This window comes from Pithys albifrons, chromosome 28 (genome assembly GCF_047495875.1).
Source record: "Pithys albifrons albifrons isolate INPA30051 chromosome 28, PitAlb_v1, whole genome shotgun sequence".
Taxonomy (NCBI): Eukaryota; Metazoa; Chordata; class Aves; order Passeriformes; family Thamnophilidae; genus Pithys; species Pithys albifrons.
The window spans coordinates 6267256-6285525 of record NC_092485.1 but is presented as its reverse complement, the minus strand read 5'-3'; the positions used below and the strand labels follow the sequence as shown (position 1 = coordinate 6285525).

General features: G+C 54.8%; 1 protein-coding gene across 1 annotated transcript in view; it reads left to right on the top strand.

Moving 5' to 3' along the window:
* Positions 1-17933, top strand: part of GRM4 (glutamate metabotropic receptor 4) — a 29093-nt gene extending 11160 nt beyond the window's left edge. Inside the window, exons 3-10 of the mRNA XM_071578494.1 lie at positions 2600-2735; positions 4671-4825; positions 5310-5450; positions 8770-8970; positions 9658-9794; positions 10315-11250; positions 15834-16080; positions 17120-17933. Of these exons, the coding sequence (XP_071434595.1) occupies positions 2600-2735; positions 4671-4825; positions 5310-5450; positions 8770-8970; positions 9658-9794; positions 10315-11250; positions 15834-16080; positions 17120-17169 (2003 nt within the window). The 3' untranslated portion in view covers positions 17170-17933. The remainder of the gene's footprint in view (positions 1-2599; positions 2736-4670; positions 4826-5309; positions 5451-8769; positions 8971-9657; positions 9795-10314; positions 11251-15833; positions 16081-17119) is intronic.
* The last annotated feature ends 337 nt before the right edge of the window (positions 17934-18270 follow it).

The following is an 18270-nucleotide window of genomic DNA, read 5'->3' as shown; positions in this document are numbered from 1 at the left end:
GGCTGATCCCTCCTCGGGATGCCCAGGGCTGCCCAGGGTGTACCTTGTGATGGGGGAACATGCACGCTGTTGTTCCCAGCACAGCTGGGTCAGACTCTTACCCAGGTCCCTGCTCGCCCCATGCTTGGCAGCCTCTGGCTCTGTGGGAGCCCTGGCAGAACGCTCTGAGTGCTGGTGCACGTGCCTTGCAGCAGAGCTAATTAGCCACCTGCAGTCAGGAGAGAAACCCACAACGCTTTGCTCCCACTGAGCCCTAATGGTGCAGATTAAACCCTGGCCTGTGTTTGACAACAGAATTACCCCAGTGGCACGAGGAGGAGTCCCTGGGGCTCTGGGGAGATCCCACTGGGCCAGGGGTGATGCTGCTGGCAGGGACACAGCCATATGCCTGAGGATGGTGCAGGCAGTGTTTGAAGGGCAAGTTTGGAAATGGGCTCAGGTTGGGTTTGGAGGCTGTTTCTGGCCGCAGGTGCCGTGTCCTGTGCCGTGGTCTGTGTGCAGCAGCGTGCACAGGACCCTGACTGAGCATCCTCCAACCCAGCACCTGACTGAGCAGCAGCAGTTTGTGGGATGTTACCCCCCTCCTGAAGGCTTTCACCTCTGTTCCTTCTCCTCTTTGTCTGGGGATAGAGAGGGGTCCCCATCCCTCACCTGCTGCCTTCTGGAGTCACACCTTGTGCCTCCTCCCCATTGCCGCCACCTCCTCACTTTGATTTCTTGCTTTAGAGGAGTGTTTTGACTAAATGGATTTTTGTGTGAAGACAGTGGGAGCATCACTTGGCAAACCCCTTCCACTGCCGTGCCAGGGGCTGGGAATGATGCAGGTTCTGAGAGACGGGGCTCCCCAAAACACACAGCTCTGCCCACCCCAGCCACTGCTCCTCGACTCCGTGGACCTCTTTCTTTTCATTAGTAACTTTTCATTAATTACAGTGCCCCTGCTCCTCAACCCCCTGGACCTCTTTCTTTTCATTAGTAACACTTCATTAATTACAAAGATAAAAACATTAAACAATATTGCAGCACGTGCTGCAGGAGCAAGGGGCTTCCAGGCCCTGCAGGGTCTTGCCTGGAGGAGCTGCATTCCTTGTTAGTTTGATTCAGTGGAGGAGCTGAGTAACATGGTCATGTCTGAATTGCCATCGATTTAATCTCTTTTCTTGTTTATTTACGGGCCCATCTCCTGTGTCCCCTCCTCGTTGTTGTCTCAGGGAAGTCTTGAAGCTGGTTTGCTCTGGTTGTGCTGGGAAGGGCCCCCATGTCCCTGCATCGCACACTCACAAATGCACACGTGTTCAGGGGTGAATGTCACAGTGGGATGTGCATCATGTCTGTGCCCTCCTGTTCTCACTGTGCCCAGAGCTGAGCACATGCAGCATGGGAGCCCTGCAGTGTTGGTGCCCGGTGGCACTCAGGGGTGTTCCTGTGCCAGCCCTGAGCTGCCACGTGTGTGCGCTCCTGCCCGACTGCACCGAGGCTTTTGGAAGGTTCTTGTGTTTGCAAACTGCTGCTTTTGTTGGATTTTCTCCATTTATTGCCATGGAAACTGTAATTAAGCTGCGTGGTGGCCCCTGGCAGTGTGCCCTGACCCCCTGGCCTGGTCGGGCGCAGCAGTGACCGGGTGAGTGTCCCCAGGCAGGGACATTCCTGTCCTGCTGGCACTGCCTGATGCTGCCCGTCGCGCCTGGCTGCTCTGTCTGTCCGGGTGTCTGTTTATCCAACTCCCTCCTCTCCATCCATCTGGCTCCCCATATGGGAAACAAACAGCAAATTGGTCCAATTTCTTTCCATAGGAGAAAAACCCCCAGAAGCCCCCTGAGAAGCTGCAGCCCATGGGTGCAGGCTGGGGCTGCTGTGCCCACCCTTGCCTCCTGCTCAGCACCCAGCAGAGCTGCTGCTCTCAGTTCTTGGCTGAAAGGGAGGGTTTGCTCCCTCCTGCCGCCCCATGGTGGGAGCAAACCCTCCTGGAGCTGTCTCCATCCCATCCTGCCCTGCTCCTCTCCAGGGCCTTGCACTGGGAATCTCTCCCTGCCCCAAGTGCTAATTATGCCGACCTTTGCTTAATCTGGGATCTTTTAGTGGCAGGAGGCATCAGCCGTGTCATTTACTATGCAAATGAAGACCATCAATTACATCCAGAAGGTCCCACAATGTTTAATTTTCTCTCTCATCTCTCTCTTTATTGGCATCTGCAGAAATGCAGGAGCAGGAGGGCTCTGGCTTTCCAAAGCTGGAGACTGGGAGCCCACAGCAGTGTGTGTGGGCTCTTCCAATTGCCAACTTCCCCCATACCTCTTTTAATTTTAATTACCTGTTTTTGCAATGGCCCCTTGGAAAGCTGGGCTGGAGCTCAGCCGGTGCTGCAGGGATGGGAATAAAACCCTCTGCAGGGCCTGGCTGCTGTCTGGGGGCGAAGGGCTCATCTGCTCTTCCCACGGGCTGGTTTTGCCAAAGTTTGACCATTCCTCCTGCAGAACCCTTTGCAAATCCTGGGCTGGGGAGGGGCTGGTGCTTGACACTGGAGCCCTGGGAAGGTGGGCTGTCCTGGGGAGGTGGGAACTGCCAGGCTGTCTCAGTGCCAGGGCTCTCTCTGCTGCAGGGGGGGTCTGTGTGGCCCAGTCCGTCAAGATCCCGAGGGAGCCCAAGCCGGGAGAGTTTGACAAGATCATCCGGCGCCTCCTGGAGACCTCCCACGCACGGGCTGTCATCATCTTTGCCAACGAGGATGATATCAGGTGTGGAGGGGCTGGCCTGGCTGGGAGGGGGGTCTGGGGCAGGAGGGTCTGGGGCAGGGGGGTCTGGGGCAGGGGGCACTGGAGGGATGTGTCTGCAGAGGGGAGAGGATGCACCGGAAAGTGTGGCAGGGACCCACCAGAGCTGACCTCAGAGTGGCTGCCTGGCATGTCATTGTCATCCAACCACAACCCCACAGAGCTGAATGGAGGACAAATCCACTTTCCATTGATTTTGGAAGTCCTGGATATCATGACCCACTGCTTCACGTCCCTCAGGGGCAGGTCAGGGCTGGCTGGGGCAGGACCCAAGCACCAGTTCTGCTTTGCTGTGCAGCTCCAGCCCCAGAGTGGCAGAGGAACTGGTCTGGGGGACCTCTCAGGACCCCCCCCCCGACTCTGCTGCCCAGCAGGGCTGGGGACGTGGCCACGCTCAGGGGTGCTGAGCTGCTCTGCGGGTGAAGCAGTGTCCGTGGCTCTGCTGTTTATGGAGCAGAATGATTCACATGGAGCTACCCCTGATTTCCTAAGTGCCTAATTTATTAATCAGCAAACATTATGTAAATGTGGGTAAACTGTGAGTTTAAATCAGTTTACATCAGATGTGCAAACGCTCCCAGTTTCTTTTTTTCTTCCTTAATAGAAATGTCTGTGGAGCTGACATCAGGTGGGGGTGAGGGTGGAAGGGGATTTACCTTGATGGGTAAATGGCAGGTCCTGTTGCCAGGGGTCTGGAAACATTTACCCATCCAAACAGGATTGCAGCCCTGGGCAGTGGGGTTCCACAGCACCTGGCTTTAGCCTGGGCATGGGGTCCTCCATGATCCCAACCCTCATGCCAGCTTGGGCTGTGGAGCCTGGAAGATGGGAATCAGGCCATGCTGCTAGGCAGGACAGACCGGGAAGGTTCTTGCTGGAATTCCTACCTGGCGCAGATCAGGTATCAATCACTGATCCCATGAGAATGTCCTGGTTTGCCCTGGGGAGGTCCTGCCCTGCACAGGCACTGTGGGCAGCTGGAGGTGCTGTTCGTGCCCGGGGTGGTTGATGGGCTGTTCCTGCCCTGTGTCGGGCTGTGCCTGGAGCTCGGAGCAGCCGGCAGGGCTCTCACTGCACGCCTGCCTCTTCCCATCTCGTCTGCACTCTCTGCTGGATTTCTGTGGGTTTTTTTCCTTATTACACGTTTCAAGCACCATCTGGACTTGAAATGATCAGCTCTGACGCGGGGGAGACGCCTTTGCTCTGAACGGGGAGACAGAACTGCCCTGGGCTCCCCTCCCACATGACTGGGGACCCACACGAGCCCCCGAGGGGACAGCGAGCCCTGGGGAGCAGAGCCTGAAGGGTCAGATCCAGGAACGCTCCACTCCCATCCACCACTAAGAGTTTCTGACCTGGCTGGCGCCGGTGGAGTGTGCAGGAGTGTGTCTGAGTTCTGGCACCATGAGGGGTGCTCAGCAGGATGGATCCTTTGGTATCTCCACTCCCAGCTGTTTCTCAGCTGCCCAGTTGAGCCCAGCAGAGCCCAGTTTAGCTCCACCCTGGGTGCTGGCAGCACTGGCTGTTCCTCTGCCCTGGCTGGTGATGCTGAGGAGCTGGGAGCACACGCTCTCCATGCCGCTGCTTTCCCTGCCTGCTGCAGCATAACCTGATTTTTTTTTTCTTAATGTTGGGTAATTAAGGGGAAATTCAATTACCAGTCAGCAAATATGCAAATGAGGTGGGAGAAGCAGCCTGTATGCCCTGGCTATGAGGACAGAGGATGTGGGAGCTGGGCTGTACCATTTGCTCCTGTGTATCCATATACACCAGGTTGTGCCTGGTGCCAAATATATGCCCGGAGCAAGAGATGCCTCAGTGCTGTTCCTTGCCCCATGACCACTTCCCTGGGGCTGGACACAGCATTGGTGTCCCAGCACCTGCTGCTTCTCTCTGCAGAAGGGTGCTGGAGGCGGCCAAGAGGGCGAACCAGACAGGGCACTTCATCTGGATGGGCTCTGACAGCTGGGGCTCCAAAATCGCTCCAGTGCTGCACCTGGAGGAGGTGGCCGAGGGCTCTGTGACCATCCTGCCCAAGCGGGTCTCTGTCAGAGGTATGGGCTGTGCTCGGTGGGTGCCCTCAGCTTGCCCCTGGGTCCTCTGCCTGCCCCAATAGCAGCTCCCTCACCGCAGGTTTTGGCTGTGAAATCATCATGGAATTGCAGAATGGTTTGGGTTTGAGGGGACCTTAAAGACCATCTGACTTGCCCTCGGTGAAGCCATGATGGCTGTCACCAGTCCCCTCCTTATTTTCTGCATGCCATGTTTTCCTTATTCTTCCTTTTAGCACTGATGTGCCTAGAGAATTTATTCAATGTCCCAGAAAATCCCTGTGTTTTGCAGTGGATCTTCCCTGAGTGGATTTTCCACCTGCAGCTCTGCCCAGGTGGTGCTTCGGACACAAACCCACCACAGTCTGGTGTGTTCCCATCACCCACGAGAGTGCCCTTTCCCTCTGTCTGGGGAGTTGGGGGACATGCTATGAACCTCTCTGCCATCCCAGGGATTTAGCCCCTCCATCCACTTTTCCCCGGGCAGGTTTCGACCGCTACTTCTCCAGCAGGACTCTGGACAACAACCGCCGAAACATCTGGTTTGCGGAGTTTTGGGAGGATAATTTCCACTGCAAGCTCAGCCGGCACGCACTGAGGAAGGGCAGCAGCATCAAGAAGTGCACCAGTAAGAGCTGCAGGGCTGCTGTGGGCCAGGGAGGGCTCATGAGAGGGGATATGGTCCTGGTTGTGAGTGTGGTTGGTTTTTACTGAACATCAGAGCCAGGTGGGGATCCTGGCAGAGCCCGATTCCAGGTCTCTGATGCCCTTCTCAACCACCACTGTGCATTTTAGCTACTTCCAGCCAAAAGAGGCTTTAGGGACAAATGCAGTAAACAAGGCAGTGGGGATCTGTCTTGCTGACAGCGCTGCTGTCAGGTGATGGTTGGAGGCTCGAGGAGGTGACATGTTTACTGAGAGATGGGAGAGATTTACTGCCTTCCTGGCACCGGCTGAAGACAGATAATGATGCGGTGGCTCTTGGGCTCCAACGTGGCAGGACTTGAGGACATTTGTGTGTCCCTCCTGTCCCTTGGGAGGGATGTCTGTGGAAGCCGTGGTGTGCCAGCAGATGGACCTGGCTGTGCCTGGGAAGTTTGATCATTAAGGGTTTTTTTCCCCCCTGCTTTCACCACTGAGGATGAGTGGGATGGTGCTTCCACATCCTTCTCTTTGCAGGCATTCCCCAGCTGTTCAGCTGATGATCTGCACAGTCTTATGGCTAATGCATAGGCATGAGCTGGGTAAGCAGCAAGGGCATGCAAGGAAACTGGTTTGTGGCCATGGCCTTGGATAGCCAAGAGCTCCTCATCCTTCCTGAGTGCATCACAAACCCCTTAGCACAGGAGATGCACGAGCGGGTCCTCAGAACACTGATCTCCTCATCTTCACAGTGATGTAGCTTTTAAATGGGTGATATTTCACGGCCAAGGTGTCAGTGGAGGCAGCTGAAACCATGACATGGCAAATGTCCTAGGAGCTGTCTTTAAATTATCTGAACTTGTCAGCAAATAAACCATCTCCTGAGTGTTTGCTTGGCAGATAGAGCAGGGAACTAACACATGGTGAAGCAAATCACCTGCCTGTGGAGATCTGTGAGCTCCTGCCTTGCGGGCTGATGCAAATGGGCCATTTTGGGGCTATTTTCTCAGGTTTCAATAGAGTCCAACTTGCCCAGAAAAATGCCAGCTTTGCCTGTTTATTGCACCCCAAAAACCAAACTGAAGTGTCCCACTCTGAACAATGACAGCTCGTGGCTGCCATCCCTGTATGGGAAGGCTGGGAGGAATGTGAGGGGTGAGGGCTGGGGCGATGGAATTCCTCATGGCAACTCCTTGCCTTACCCCCAAAACCTGTCCTAGAACTCATAATTTGTTTGCCACAAACATCCCTTGTGGGGGCAGCATCCCTGCTCCTGGATGGGCTCACTCAGCCCAGAAACACAGCAATGGGTGCTGGGTGCTGCCAGCAGCTCCGGTGAGCTCTGGAGATTCTCCATCCCCAGCTCCCTGGAGCAGGACTCTGAGTGATTTTGATTAACTCCTGCCAAAAGCCGGCACTGCTGGTGTGATGGGAATTGATGTTAATCCCTTCTCATCCGCCGCTGGAGCAGATATCTGCATCCCTTCTCTGAGGGGTCTGCAGAGCCTCATCATGCACTTGAAAATTAATTACCAGCCCTGTAAAACGATGCACGACCCTGCTATTATAATCAGCAAGTCACATCCCTTTCGTGGCCCTAATCTATTTGAGTTTGGCAGAGATTTATTGTCTCCATGTTGGGAACAAGCCTTGGCTGCCTGCTCCACAATGCCCCTCTGTGCACCAACCTAATTCCCACCTGGAAAAAGCAGCTGGGTCCTGGGGCAAGGTGCTGACAGACAGACAGACAGACAGCCCCAGGGATGTCTCCTTATCTGCAATGCTCAGCCTTGGCACCGGATCCGGCTTCTCCCACCATGCCAGGCTGATGCTCCCTGCAGGGCACAGGGATGTCTGGGATGAAAATGCAGCCTCCACAGCCTGTGTTATTGCAGTGGGTTGGATTTTGGGATCTGTGTGGGACTGAGGTGGCTGCTGGGAAGCCAAGGAGCCGTAAGGGACCAGCCCTGGGTCCCATGTGTCCCCCGGGCAGGACAGTGCTGGGGGTGGTGGCAGGGCTGGGACATCCTCATGGGTTCAGCTCCCCTGGACAGTCTATTACATCTCTTCCTTTAATGGGTAATTATCTTGACAAGACAGAGTGGCTTGTCTGCACCTTCAGAGATGAATGTGGGGAAGGGCTCAAAGTTGAGGGAGAAGATTAATGGCTCCTGTCAATAATGTGGAAGGAGGGATCACCTGGCAGGGTTTGCATGAGTAATCTCCATGTTCCAAAAGCATTTTTATAACTTTGAAGGATGGGCTATGAATTCACTTCCCTGATATCATCTTTTCCTGTCGGTCAGTTTGTTATCAATCCGCTTTAGTGTCATGTCAGTGGCACGTGTCACCTCCTGCTGGCACAGGGACCTCCAGTGTGGCTCACAGGGCCATCCCCTCTCAGCAGGGTTTGCTCCACATCCAGTGCCAGCTTCATCCCACCCTCCCACAGCAGAGATGGAGAGGATCACCACCCAGTGCTTGCTTGGTCCTTTCTGCCCCCACCTGCACAGGCTGAGTGCCTGGTCCCCTCAGCCCCCGTGAATCTCACAGTCCCATCAGGGAACATCCAAGCATGGTGGAGCCAGAGTTAATTCTGGACACCCTTCATGGCTTTCCAGGGAGTGCTGCCCCTCTGGAGGAGGGAGGCTGTGCCCTTGGCTCTCTGACAAACCCTCCTTCCCGTTCGCTGTGGCCTGGCGGGTGCCCAGCTGTGCTGTGGAGGTGGGGATGGAAGGGCAGAGACCAGGGCTCTCCATCGTGCCAGTGCCCCTTGGGATATGCTCTCTTAGCTGTAATTAACAGCATGTTACACTAATCAGTGTCTTCTCCTAAGTGATTAACATGTTTCTGGTCCCATTAAGGGCAGTTATGACAGGGATGAAGGCAGCTGTCACTGGTAATTGCCAGATCCTTGCAGGATCCTGTGAGCCAGGGAGGCTGCTGGGTCAGTGAGGCCAAAGGGTGGCAGGGAGTGACCAGGGGAGCAGGGGGACAGGAGGTTTTGAGAGTGAGATGAGGGACACATAGGGAGTGGTGGATGCTGCCTGGGCAGTCCTTGACACCACTGATAGAGACTGAGACTATGGGAGTTACGTTACAGGGAAGTTGGTTGGGTATTTACCTGGGAATGTTTCTTGGCTGCATATCACCTGGGTTTGCAGTGTTGGGAATGGGCTGGAGCAGTTTCCAGCTGCTCCTCCAGTGCAGAGTGGGTTTGTTTGCAAGGGTTTGGGTGCAGCAGACACGTCTCTGGGGGTTGGCTGGGGCACTGGGAGATGAACACACGTCCCCTGTACCCACAGACCGAGAGCGGATCGGCCAGGACTCCTCGTATGAGCAGGAGGGGAAGGTCCAGTTTGTCATCGACGCCGTCTATGCCATGGGACACGCACTGCACAACATGCACAAGAACCTGTGCCCTGGCAAGGTCGGGCTGTGCCCCAAGATGGACCCGGTGGATGGTGTGGAGCTGCTCAAGTACATCCGCAACGTCAACTTCTCAGGTCTGTTGTGCCTGGGGCGGTGGGAGGAGCAGCTCAGGGGCTGGGAGTCCCTGGCTGTGCCCCATTATGGGTCACACAGCAGCACCCACAATTTATTCATGTTGCCATTTGGCACCTGCTGCAGTCCAAACAAGGGGTGCAGAGACAAGGTGGTTTTGCAGCAGATCAGCAGATGAGGAGGTCTGAACTTCCACATCTCCTAGGAGGCTTTGGAGTGTAACCCAGCAGCAGTCTTGCCCTCACCCTGACATCCTGCCTAGCCTCTTCTTTTGCCCTCTCCCCCCACCTCCTTGCCTTTCCTCCGGCATGGCAGAAGTCCCACTGAATCCTGCTGCTCTGCCCTTGTCTATCTCAGATCTCTGCTGGAAATGCCACTTTCCCCTTGCTCTGTCTCCTTAATAAACATTTTCTGTCTTGTTCCCTTATTACTTCTATTTATCTCCACTCTCTGATCTCCTCCACAGTGTCTCTTCTATTTATTTTTCCCTCTCGCTTGATATTTTACTTCCTTCCTTTCGTTAGTGTTTTTGTGCAGACTTCACTTGATTTAACTTTAAAGCTGCTTTTCTCCATTTCTTAAAATAAGTAGTGAGGGGGGAGCATCAAACCAGAGCCCTCTTGGGCCCCATCACCAGGGCCCCCCCATGCTGGGGTTGCTGTGGGTGCTGAGCCTCCCCTCTCCCCCAGGCATTGCTGGGACTCCCGTGACATTCAATGAGAACGGAGATGCACCAGGGCGTTACGACATCTACCAGTACCAGATCAGGAACTCCACCCCTGAGTACAAAGTCATTGGGCAATGGACAGACCACCTGCACCTCAAGGTAAGCGCTGGCTGGTGTTGTGGTGGGGTCAGGAACAGTCTGTGCCGAGGGGAGGGCCCCGCAGGTGTCACTTCTCACCCTGTAGGGTCTGTGAGGGAGCCCATGGGTGCAAAGTCACGCAGGAAAACTTGAGGGGGTCAGAGGGGAGGGTATCCCAAAGTACACACTTGTGCTTCAGCTGCAGTGGCCCACCAGCACGTGTGACCACACACACCCTGCAGGCTCTGGGCATCTGACAGAAAAGAGAAGCCACAACAGAGCAGATGGGGTTTTCCCAGAGAAGGTGGGACTTTGGTTTGGGTTTCTGATGTTGAATTTTCCCAAAAGGCCAATGGAGATCTTCATCACCACCCTAACACTGTTCCAGCAGACCCTTCATGGGATGTGCTGATGGGGCAGGGGGCTGGATCTGGGTAGCACTGCTGTGAGCAGAGGTAGGGCAGGGCATCCCCTGTGCCCCGAGGGTGCCTGGCAGAGGCCTGGCATGCTGTCAGCAGGGCTGGTGTCATGTCCCCCACAGGTGGAGAACATGCTGTGGCCAGGACGTGGGACCCAGCTCCCCAGCTCCATCTGCAGCCTGCCCTGCAAGCCAGGAGAGAGGAAGAAGCTGGTGAAGGGCATTCCCTGCTGCTGGCACTGCGAGCGATGTGACGGGTACCAGTACCAGCTGGACGAGTTCCACTGCAAGCGCTGCCACTTCAATGAACGGCCCAACGAGAACCACACCAGCTGCACCCCCATCCCCATCATCAAGCTGGAGTGGAGCTCACCCTGGGCTGTGGTCCCCGTCTTCATCGCTATCGTGGGCATCATCGCCACCCTATTCGTGGTGATCACCTTTGTGCGCTACAATGATACACCCATTGTCAAGGCATCGGGGCGGGAGCTGAGCTACGTCCTGCTGACGGGCATCTTCCTCTGCTACGCCACCACCTTCCTCATGATCGCCGAGCCCGACCTGAGCACCTGCTCCTTGCGACGCATCTTCCTGGGGCTGGGCATGAGCATCAGCTACGCCGCGCTGCTCACCAAGACCAACCGCATCTACCGCATCTTCGAGCAGGGCAAGAAGTCGGTGAGTGCCCCCCGGTTCATCAGCCCTGCTTCCCAGCTGGTCATCACCTTCAGCCTCATCTCGCTGCAGCTTGTCGGCGTCTGCATCTGGTTCATCGTGGACCCGTCCCACTCTGTTATTGACTACGAGGACCAGCGGACTACAAACCCCCACTTTGCCCGGGGCATCCTCAAATGTGACATTTCGGACCTGTCCCTCATCTGTTTGCTCGGGTACAGCATGCTCCTCATGGTCACCTGCACTGTGTACGCTATTAAGACCCGTGGGGTCCCAGAGACCTTTAATGAAGCCAAACCCATCGGGTTCACCATGTACACGACTTGCATTGTGTGGTTAGCCTTCATCCCGATATTTTTTGGGACATCGCAGTCGGCGGAAAAGGTAAGGGAGGAGGGGAGAGGCCTGGCTGGTGTCCAGTGGGCTGTGAGGAGCAGGGCAGAGAGAGGCTGTCACACCTTCAGGATGCTTCCCTTGGCCCGGCCAGCTTGGGGAATTGGGGTGGGAAGAGTTTTGCTTGCCCTGTTGAGCCTGTTTCCCCTCTCCAGATGGGAGCAGTGGGCAGCACAGGCTGCTGCTGTGTGGGGTGGGGGAGGATGAATTCCAAGGGCAGATCCAGGTCCTCGGTGTCACAAGAACCTTTTCTGCATGGAAATAGATGAAGCAGTGCCCAGCCAGCACCTTTCCCCTGTGCTGAGTTCCCAGGGGACTGAGGCCAGCTTGGATGAGGCTCTGTGCTCAAGTGCAAGGGATTAAGAACAAAGAATAAAAATCTCATGAATGAGACTCCAATCCCTTTGCCTGCCAGCCAAAACAGGAATCATCGCGTTTATGTCAAAGCAAACGGCTCACGCCTGCCAGCCCAGAGCTGCTCTGACAAACAAACCCTGGAGCTGCTGTTCCCTGGAGATCCCCAGGGTGACCCACCATCCAGATCCCTCTCTGGACCTCTGAGTGTGTTCCCATGATGCTGAGTTGCTGATGCCATGGCTTTTGGGAACACCTGTTGCAAAGGGCTGGGGATGTTTGCTGAGAGACCTTTTCCTGTGGACACCTGAGTTTGTCATGTCCTGGAGAACTGACTCTGCTTGGAGCATCCAGCCCTGGCCCCGAGGAAGCCGAGTCTGCCCAGCCAGCCCTAACCTTGGCTCAACCAAAAGGTTTCACCAGGCTGGCTGGAAGTGTGAAGGAGAATTAAAGGAAATAAATGGAGCCTTTTGCAGCATTTCCATTTTGATGAGATGGCAGGGGAGATACTAACAAGAAAGCAGGTTTTTTAAGAAATTATTGCAAAACAAAAGCTCCCTGAAAGCCTTCTTAATGTGCTCGGCATACTGTGGGTAATAAAGATGGAAATGATAATGATTGTAGATTATGCGCAAGGTTGCTCACCTCTTCACTGCAGCTTGTCACGGGATAATTTAGGGCTGCCGAGCGCTGGCTGTCAGGCAGCAGCTCCACAATAGGCTGAGCCTCACGTTGGGGGTTGTAATGCACAGGCCTGCTCTGTTATTAGGCTGCTAACAAGCTGATTAGAGGTGGGAAAAGTGATGTTCCCAACTCCCCTTGGATGCAGAGCTCTGTCTCACAGCCGCCACTGCCGAGTGATCCCTGGAGAGGTTTGGGGATTCCAGCTTGGTGCTCTGTCAGAAAGGGCTCTGAGTGTCCCTGCGCTGTGCTGAGGGGTGATGGGTGTGCTCAAAGGGACAGCCAGGGGGAGCAGGTGCTCGAGGCTGCCTTGCTGCTTTGGCTGCTGGTTTGCAGTCCTGGGCAGAAAAAGGTCAAAAAGGAGTCATTGCACAGCCTGCACAGAGGGTCTGGCTCTGAGGGTATCGTGGGGTTATGAACTGGGGGTATTGGCATCAGCATCACCCCACGTGGTGCTGGTACTGCTGGGGATGGCCCTTGGGGCATCCCCAGGTCACTGTGGGGAGGGATCCCCTTGCCTTCACTCCAGCTGCTGGGACCAAGAGCCACTTGGGCTCCATGGAGCATCTGCACACTTGGGAAAAGAAAAGCCAGGAGAGTCAGCTGAGAGCACAGCTGGAATCCTGAGGATGCCATGGGGCAGACCTGCACCCCCAGACTGCTGGCACCTCTGCCCTGACCCCAGCTGAGGCTGCAGCAAGGCCTCGTGGTCTGGAGGAGTTGAATAATAATCTCTGCTTTTATTTTAATTTGCTTTACCTCATGCCCACATCTTTGCATGGAGGTGGCATATTACTGTAACAAGTCCCCCAAGCCTTTTCTGAAAAGAGCCTCTTATCCCCGCGATCCCGGCGGATTACAGAAATAGCAATAACAGAGGATCTAAAGAAAGAGACAATTTCCTGCGCTGATAAGGCGGCAGCGGAACAGTGGAGTCATTGTCTGCTTCTCTGTTTATCACATTTGCTTTCAGTGAGAAAAAAGGGAGAGGGAAGGAATGAGAGGGAGTGTCCGGTGGTGTGTAGTGTGCTGGAGGAAGGCTGAGCACGTTCACCTTTCCCCAGCATCCACCATGGTGCAAAATCTCTTGTAGTGGGGCCAGACATGGATTTAGGGTGGGGGGAGCTTCCAATTAATGCAGAGATTTGCTGTGGGACAAGCACAAGCTGTGCAGGGCTGTGCCTTGAGCCTGGACTGCCCACTCAGGACATGCTTGTGCAGCCCTGGGTAAGGGCTGAGCACAGCACTGGACTGGGGGGCTTGTGCAGGGTCATTTCAGGTTGCTGCAGTCCCTCAATGCAACGTCATTGCCCTGAGTCAGAGATGGCTCTGCTCTTTGATCCTGCCCATGAAGCAGCAGTTGCTGCTGGGCCAGGAGCTGGAACTTCCTCAGTAACCACAGCACACTCCTCTGAGAGCTCCAGAGGAAGCTCAAGTCTTGTTAACAGAGTGGCAAAGCAGGTCCTGGGCTGGAAACCAATTAAGAGAGTAGGAACTGAAATAGTGAGAAATGGTCATTTTTTGCAGTGGCAAAAGGTTAACTGAGCAGAGCTCCATGGCTGTGTTGAAGCTTCAGGCTAAAAATATTCCTCTGTGAGCTGTTGAGGGGTTTGCTGTGGCAGACACAGCTGTGGAGGTTGGTGTGGGCTGTTCCTGGTGAATGCGTCATTGGGGTGAAGGTCACCATGGTGGCCCTGGGAGACCCCAGAAGTGTTGCAGGAGGTGAAGAGAAGGGGAAAGTGTGGAGAGCTGGAGCCGGTGCCAGTGGGGGTGTTGGCAGAGGGGAGTCCCTGGTGGCACTGGGAGCCCCGGCCCAGGCACGTGGGAGATGTCTGAGCTCAGCTAAGCTGCTCTCTCCCTTCTTGCTGAAATGCCTCCGAGTCCCAAGGCATGGGGGGGGAGTTGATGGAAAGGCACAAAATGTGGAAATTGCTGGGTTGGAAAGTGAGGTTCCTCAGAAAGGCATTTCTGAGGAGCAGAGGGGGCAGGAGGGAAGCTGGGAGGGGTGCTGAGCTCAGCCATGTCCCACCATGGTCACACTGTGTCAGCCAGAGTTGGGCTGGTTCCCAATAGGGGTTGGCGTGCCGGGAATTGGGGTCCCAGTGCTGCCCTTGTTCCTGGCCAGTCCAGGATACCTGCAGCAGAGTCTGAAGAGTTGGAGTGAAAAAAAAATGAGAAGGAAAAAAAGTGCACATATTCTGGCACAGAGATATGTTTTGACTTTGCTTGATGAAATGACATTTTTATTTCCAAAAACTGCCTAGAGAGAGAAGGTGGAACAAACAAACCGGTGCATGTGACAGCAGGAGGTTTTATTCTGGGGACAAACCAAAGTTTTCAGTTGACTCAGAACCAGCGTTGTGGCATTTTCCCTTCAGGGCCGAGTTGCAACACTCTGAGCCATGTGTTGATTTGCTTTGCACAGTCACAGCTGGGACCTGCAGGTCCTGGGGATGCTGACAGCCCTGGTGGGAGCAGGTGTCTCCCACCAGCTCTCACCCTTGGCATGGAAGTGCCTCCCTGCCCCTCTCCCCAGGGAGCTGTGCAGAGGCCCTGCCTCAGCATGTGCCCCCACCACCTTTCTGCTCTAGACACTCCAGAAACTGAGCCCCCAGGTCAGTGTGTGGCCCTGGGGAGGTGAGGACCCCCTGTTGTGGCTGCTGCATCCCCTGGGCTTCCATGGCTCTTCCAGGTTGTGCCTCCTCATAAGGCATTAAATCCCATATGTGGAACACCTGCAGGAGAATTCCTGGACACTGTGATGGAGTCATGGGTGAAGTCCAGGAACTGCTTTAAAGCTCCTTCTAAATCCTTGTCAGTAACCTGCAAACCAGGTGTGTGCAAAGGCATCCGGACACCCAGAGGCTCCTCCGTGCTCAGCCCCACAGCCCCAGCACATGAGCTGCGTGGAGGAGAGGATGCTGGAGAGGACAGAGCCCTGTGCCAGATGCTGATGGAACAGGGATGCCCATGGAGCAGGGACTTGCCCTCCTGGCCATCCCAGAAGGTGGGATGGGCAGAGGGAGGAGGTCTCTTCCTTCCCTTACCACCTGCTTCAGATGCCCCCGGCTTGTGAGGAGTCTGCCAAATGCTCTCCATAGAAAAATGGATTATTCTACAGTCAGATTAATGGGCTTTCATTTTGCAAAACATCTGTCACTGTTAGTCCTGGACAGTGAGCGTGAAATTAGTTTTGACTGCAAAAAGGCAGCGTCGGTGTGTAATATGTGACTTACATGACAACGGCCCAGGAGCCAGCTGGGGAATGGGAATTACCTGTTGAAGGGAGATGGGGCATGGGGGTGCCCTGGAGTGGGTGTGATTGCTGTGCCCACCACCAGCGCTGGAGCTCCTGCCCTGTAGCTGGTGGAGCATCAAGCCTAATGTTTAAAATCCAACAGTGCCAACACTCCCAGCACTGGCTCTCCACTCGCTTTATTTAACTTTTCCATGTTCACCTGTTTCCTCCTTTCCCAGCTGACCCTTTTAGATCCCACAGAGCTCTGGGGGGTCTCAGCTCATGCCTTTGTGTCTTGCAGATGTACATCCAGACCACGACGCTCACCATCTCGGTGAGTCTGAGTGCCTCGGTGTCCCTGGGCATGCTCTACATGCCCAAGGTGTACATCATCCTCTTCCACCCGGAGCAGAACGTCCCCAAGCGCAAGCGCAGCCTCAAGGCAGTGGTGACTGCGGCCACCATGTCCAACAAGTTCTCTCAGAAAGGAGGTTTCCGCCCCAATGGAGAGGCCAAATCGGAGCTCTGCGAAAACCTGGAAACACAAGGTAAGGTGACTTCTGTGGGGACTCGAGGCAGGATCCTGGGAGAAGGGAGAGCTGAGTCCCTGCTGCAGCTCCAGCTCCACTATGTCTCTCACGGGGATGTGGAAGCTCAGCATGAACTCCCAGGTGTGCCAAGGCAGGGAGTGAGCACAGCAGCAGTGCTGGGGGCAGGAGACATGGGAGGGATATCAGCACAAGCACCAAGGGGACATTTTTCACTCTGTCACTGGCAGGTCACGTATCCTTAAATAAACAACAGAATAAATAATTCACAGGCCTTTGATATGGGCAGATTGGCTACAAAAACATCGCAGCTAACAAATAGCTCTGTCAGCTCTAATTTCTTCTGCTCTATCTAATTGTTATCTGGGAACACCAGTTGGAAACCTGCAGCAAGGTTCGATTGTCAGCAAGGCACCATGAGCTGCCGGGTGTCCCCTCCGTGTGGTGCCAGGGGATGGCTCCACAGAGGACACATTTGTGCTGCTCAGGGTGTCCGGGGCTTTGCCATCCTGTGCCATGTCCATGTCCTTGGCTGGAAGGTGTCAATGTGCCTGCTGAGCCCCAGGGTGCCTGGGGGCCTCGTGGGGCATCTCCACAGAGCATCATGCCTACCAAGTGCAGTGGCACAGCCCTGTGGGGAGCAGGAGGCCCCCAAGTTATGCCTTGCAGGACTGGGACAAGCTGAGCTTTGGGAGTGTGGAACCCCTGTGGGTCTGTCTGTAGGAGGTTGCTGAGGGAAGTGAACGGGAGCCTGAGAGCACATTCACATGGCTCATGTCACATCCTGGGGCCTCTCTTCAGGATGAACTGTCTTTAGAGAGCACTGAGGCTGCCTTGGGGCTCAGCCCCTCTGCCAGGGCTCAGTGCCCTCACAGGGAAGGATCCTGTGTGCCAGTGCTGGCCAGATCCACGAGCAAACCCTGTTCACATCCCTGCCAGCATCTCCTGGTGTGACGGTTGGGTCAGGGGGTGGGATAGGAGCCAGAAGGGGAGGGTAGACTCCATTAATAATCCATGTGAGCTCTGTCTCTCCTTCCAGCACTGGCCACCAAACAGACCTACGTCAGCTACAGCAACCACGCGATTTAGCTCCAGGGAGCGGAGGGACTGCGGGTGCCGCGGCCGGGAGGGAGCTGAGCCGCTCCCTGCAGGACCTGGCACGGGACAGGGAGGTGGCAGTGGGGGACACGCTCCTGCAGGGTCAACGGGCAGAGCTCCTGGGGAAATGGCCATCAACAGCAGCAAAAAATACACCAAGAAACAATAAAACTACTCCACCGGCACAGTGTCGCTGCATGGCTCCCGTGGAGGGACAGCAACAGCGGAGCGGGGACGGAGTGCGGGGAACAGGGGACGGACTTGGCAAGTCTTTGGGGTTTTTTTCTGTATTTTGGCAAAAAAAGAACAAGAGACCCAACATTTTCCCTCTTCTGGAATTTGTGAGATTGTTTGTGGTTGTGCAGAACCTTCTGTTTTCTCTCTCTTTTTTTTTAATCCTTCACTTTCTTTTGTTACTGTCTTCCTCCGTCCCTCTTCACACTCTCCCCCATATCCTACCAAATTCTATATGTTGCAAAAAGGAAAAATAAATAAAAATACATAAAATTTACATAAAAAATCAGACAACAAAATAAAATAAAATAAAACCTAGACTGTGTTCAAAGTGCTGATTTCTATAGGTGGTTCCTTAATGTATGTGATGACCATATGGATTGAAATGCGTCTGCTTTATGTACTGACCAGTCAAAAAACAAAAACACACAAAAAAACAAAGTTCAGTGCCTGGATGTTTATGAATTATTCGATGACTGTGTAGAGCATGATAATTTTTATACGAGGAGATTTCTAATAAAAGACCCTGGTTTTGCACTCGGCGTTTGCTGTCTCTTGGTGACTTGGTTTCAGGAGGTGACTTGGTTTGGCTGACAGGGAAGGTTTTGGGTGGCCAAACACTCATGGAGAGCACAAGGCTTGTGTCCTTCCTCTCCAGGCATTGCAGCTGATAAGGGACCTTCTGAGAGGGGATGGGGCAGGGAAAGGGGAGCTCAGCATGTCCCTGGCAAGGGGCACTGGGGCACACCCCCACAGCCTGTGCTCCACCAGTGCTCAGGGCTGCAGCAGATCCAGGGTGGAAAGGGCTGATTCCTCCTTGTTTCCTCTTCCCCCAGGTGTGTGCTGAGGCTGGGGGGA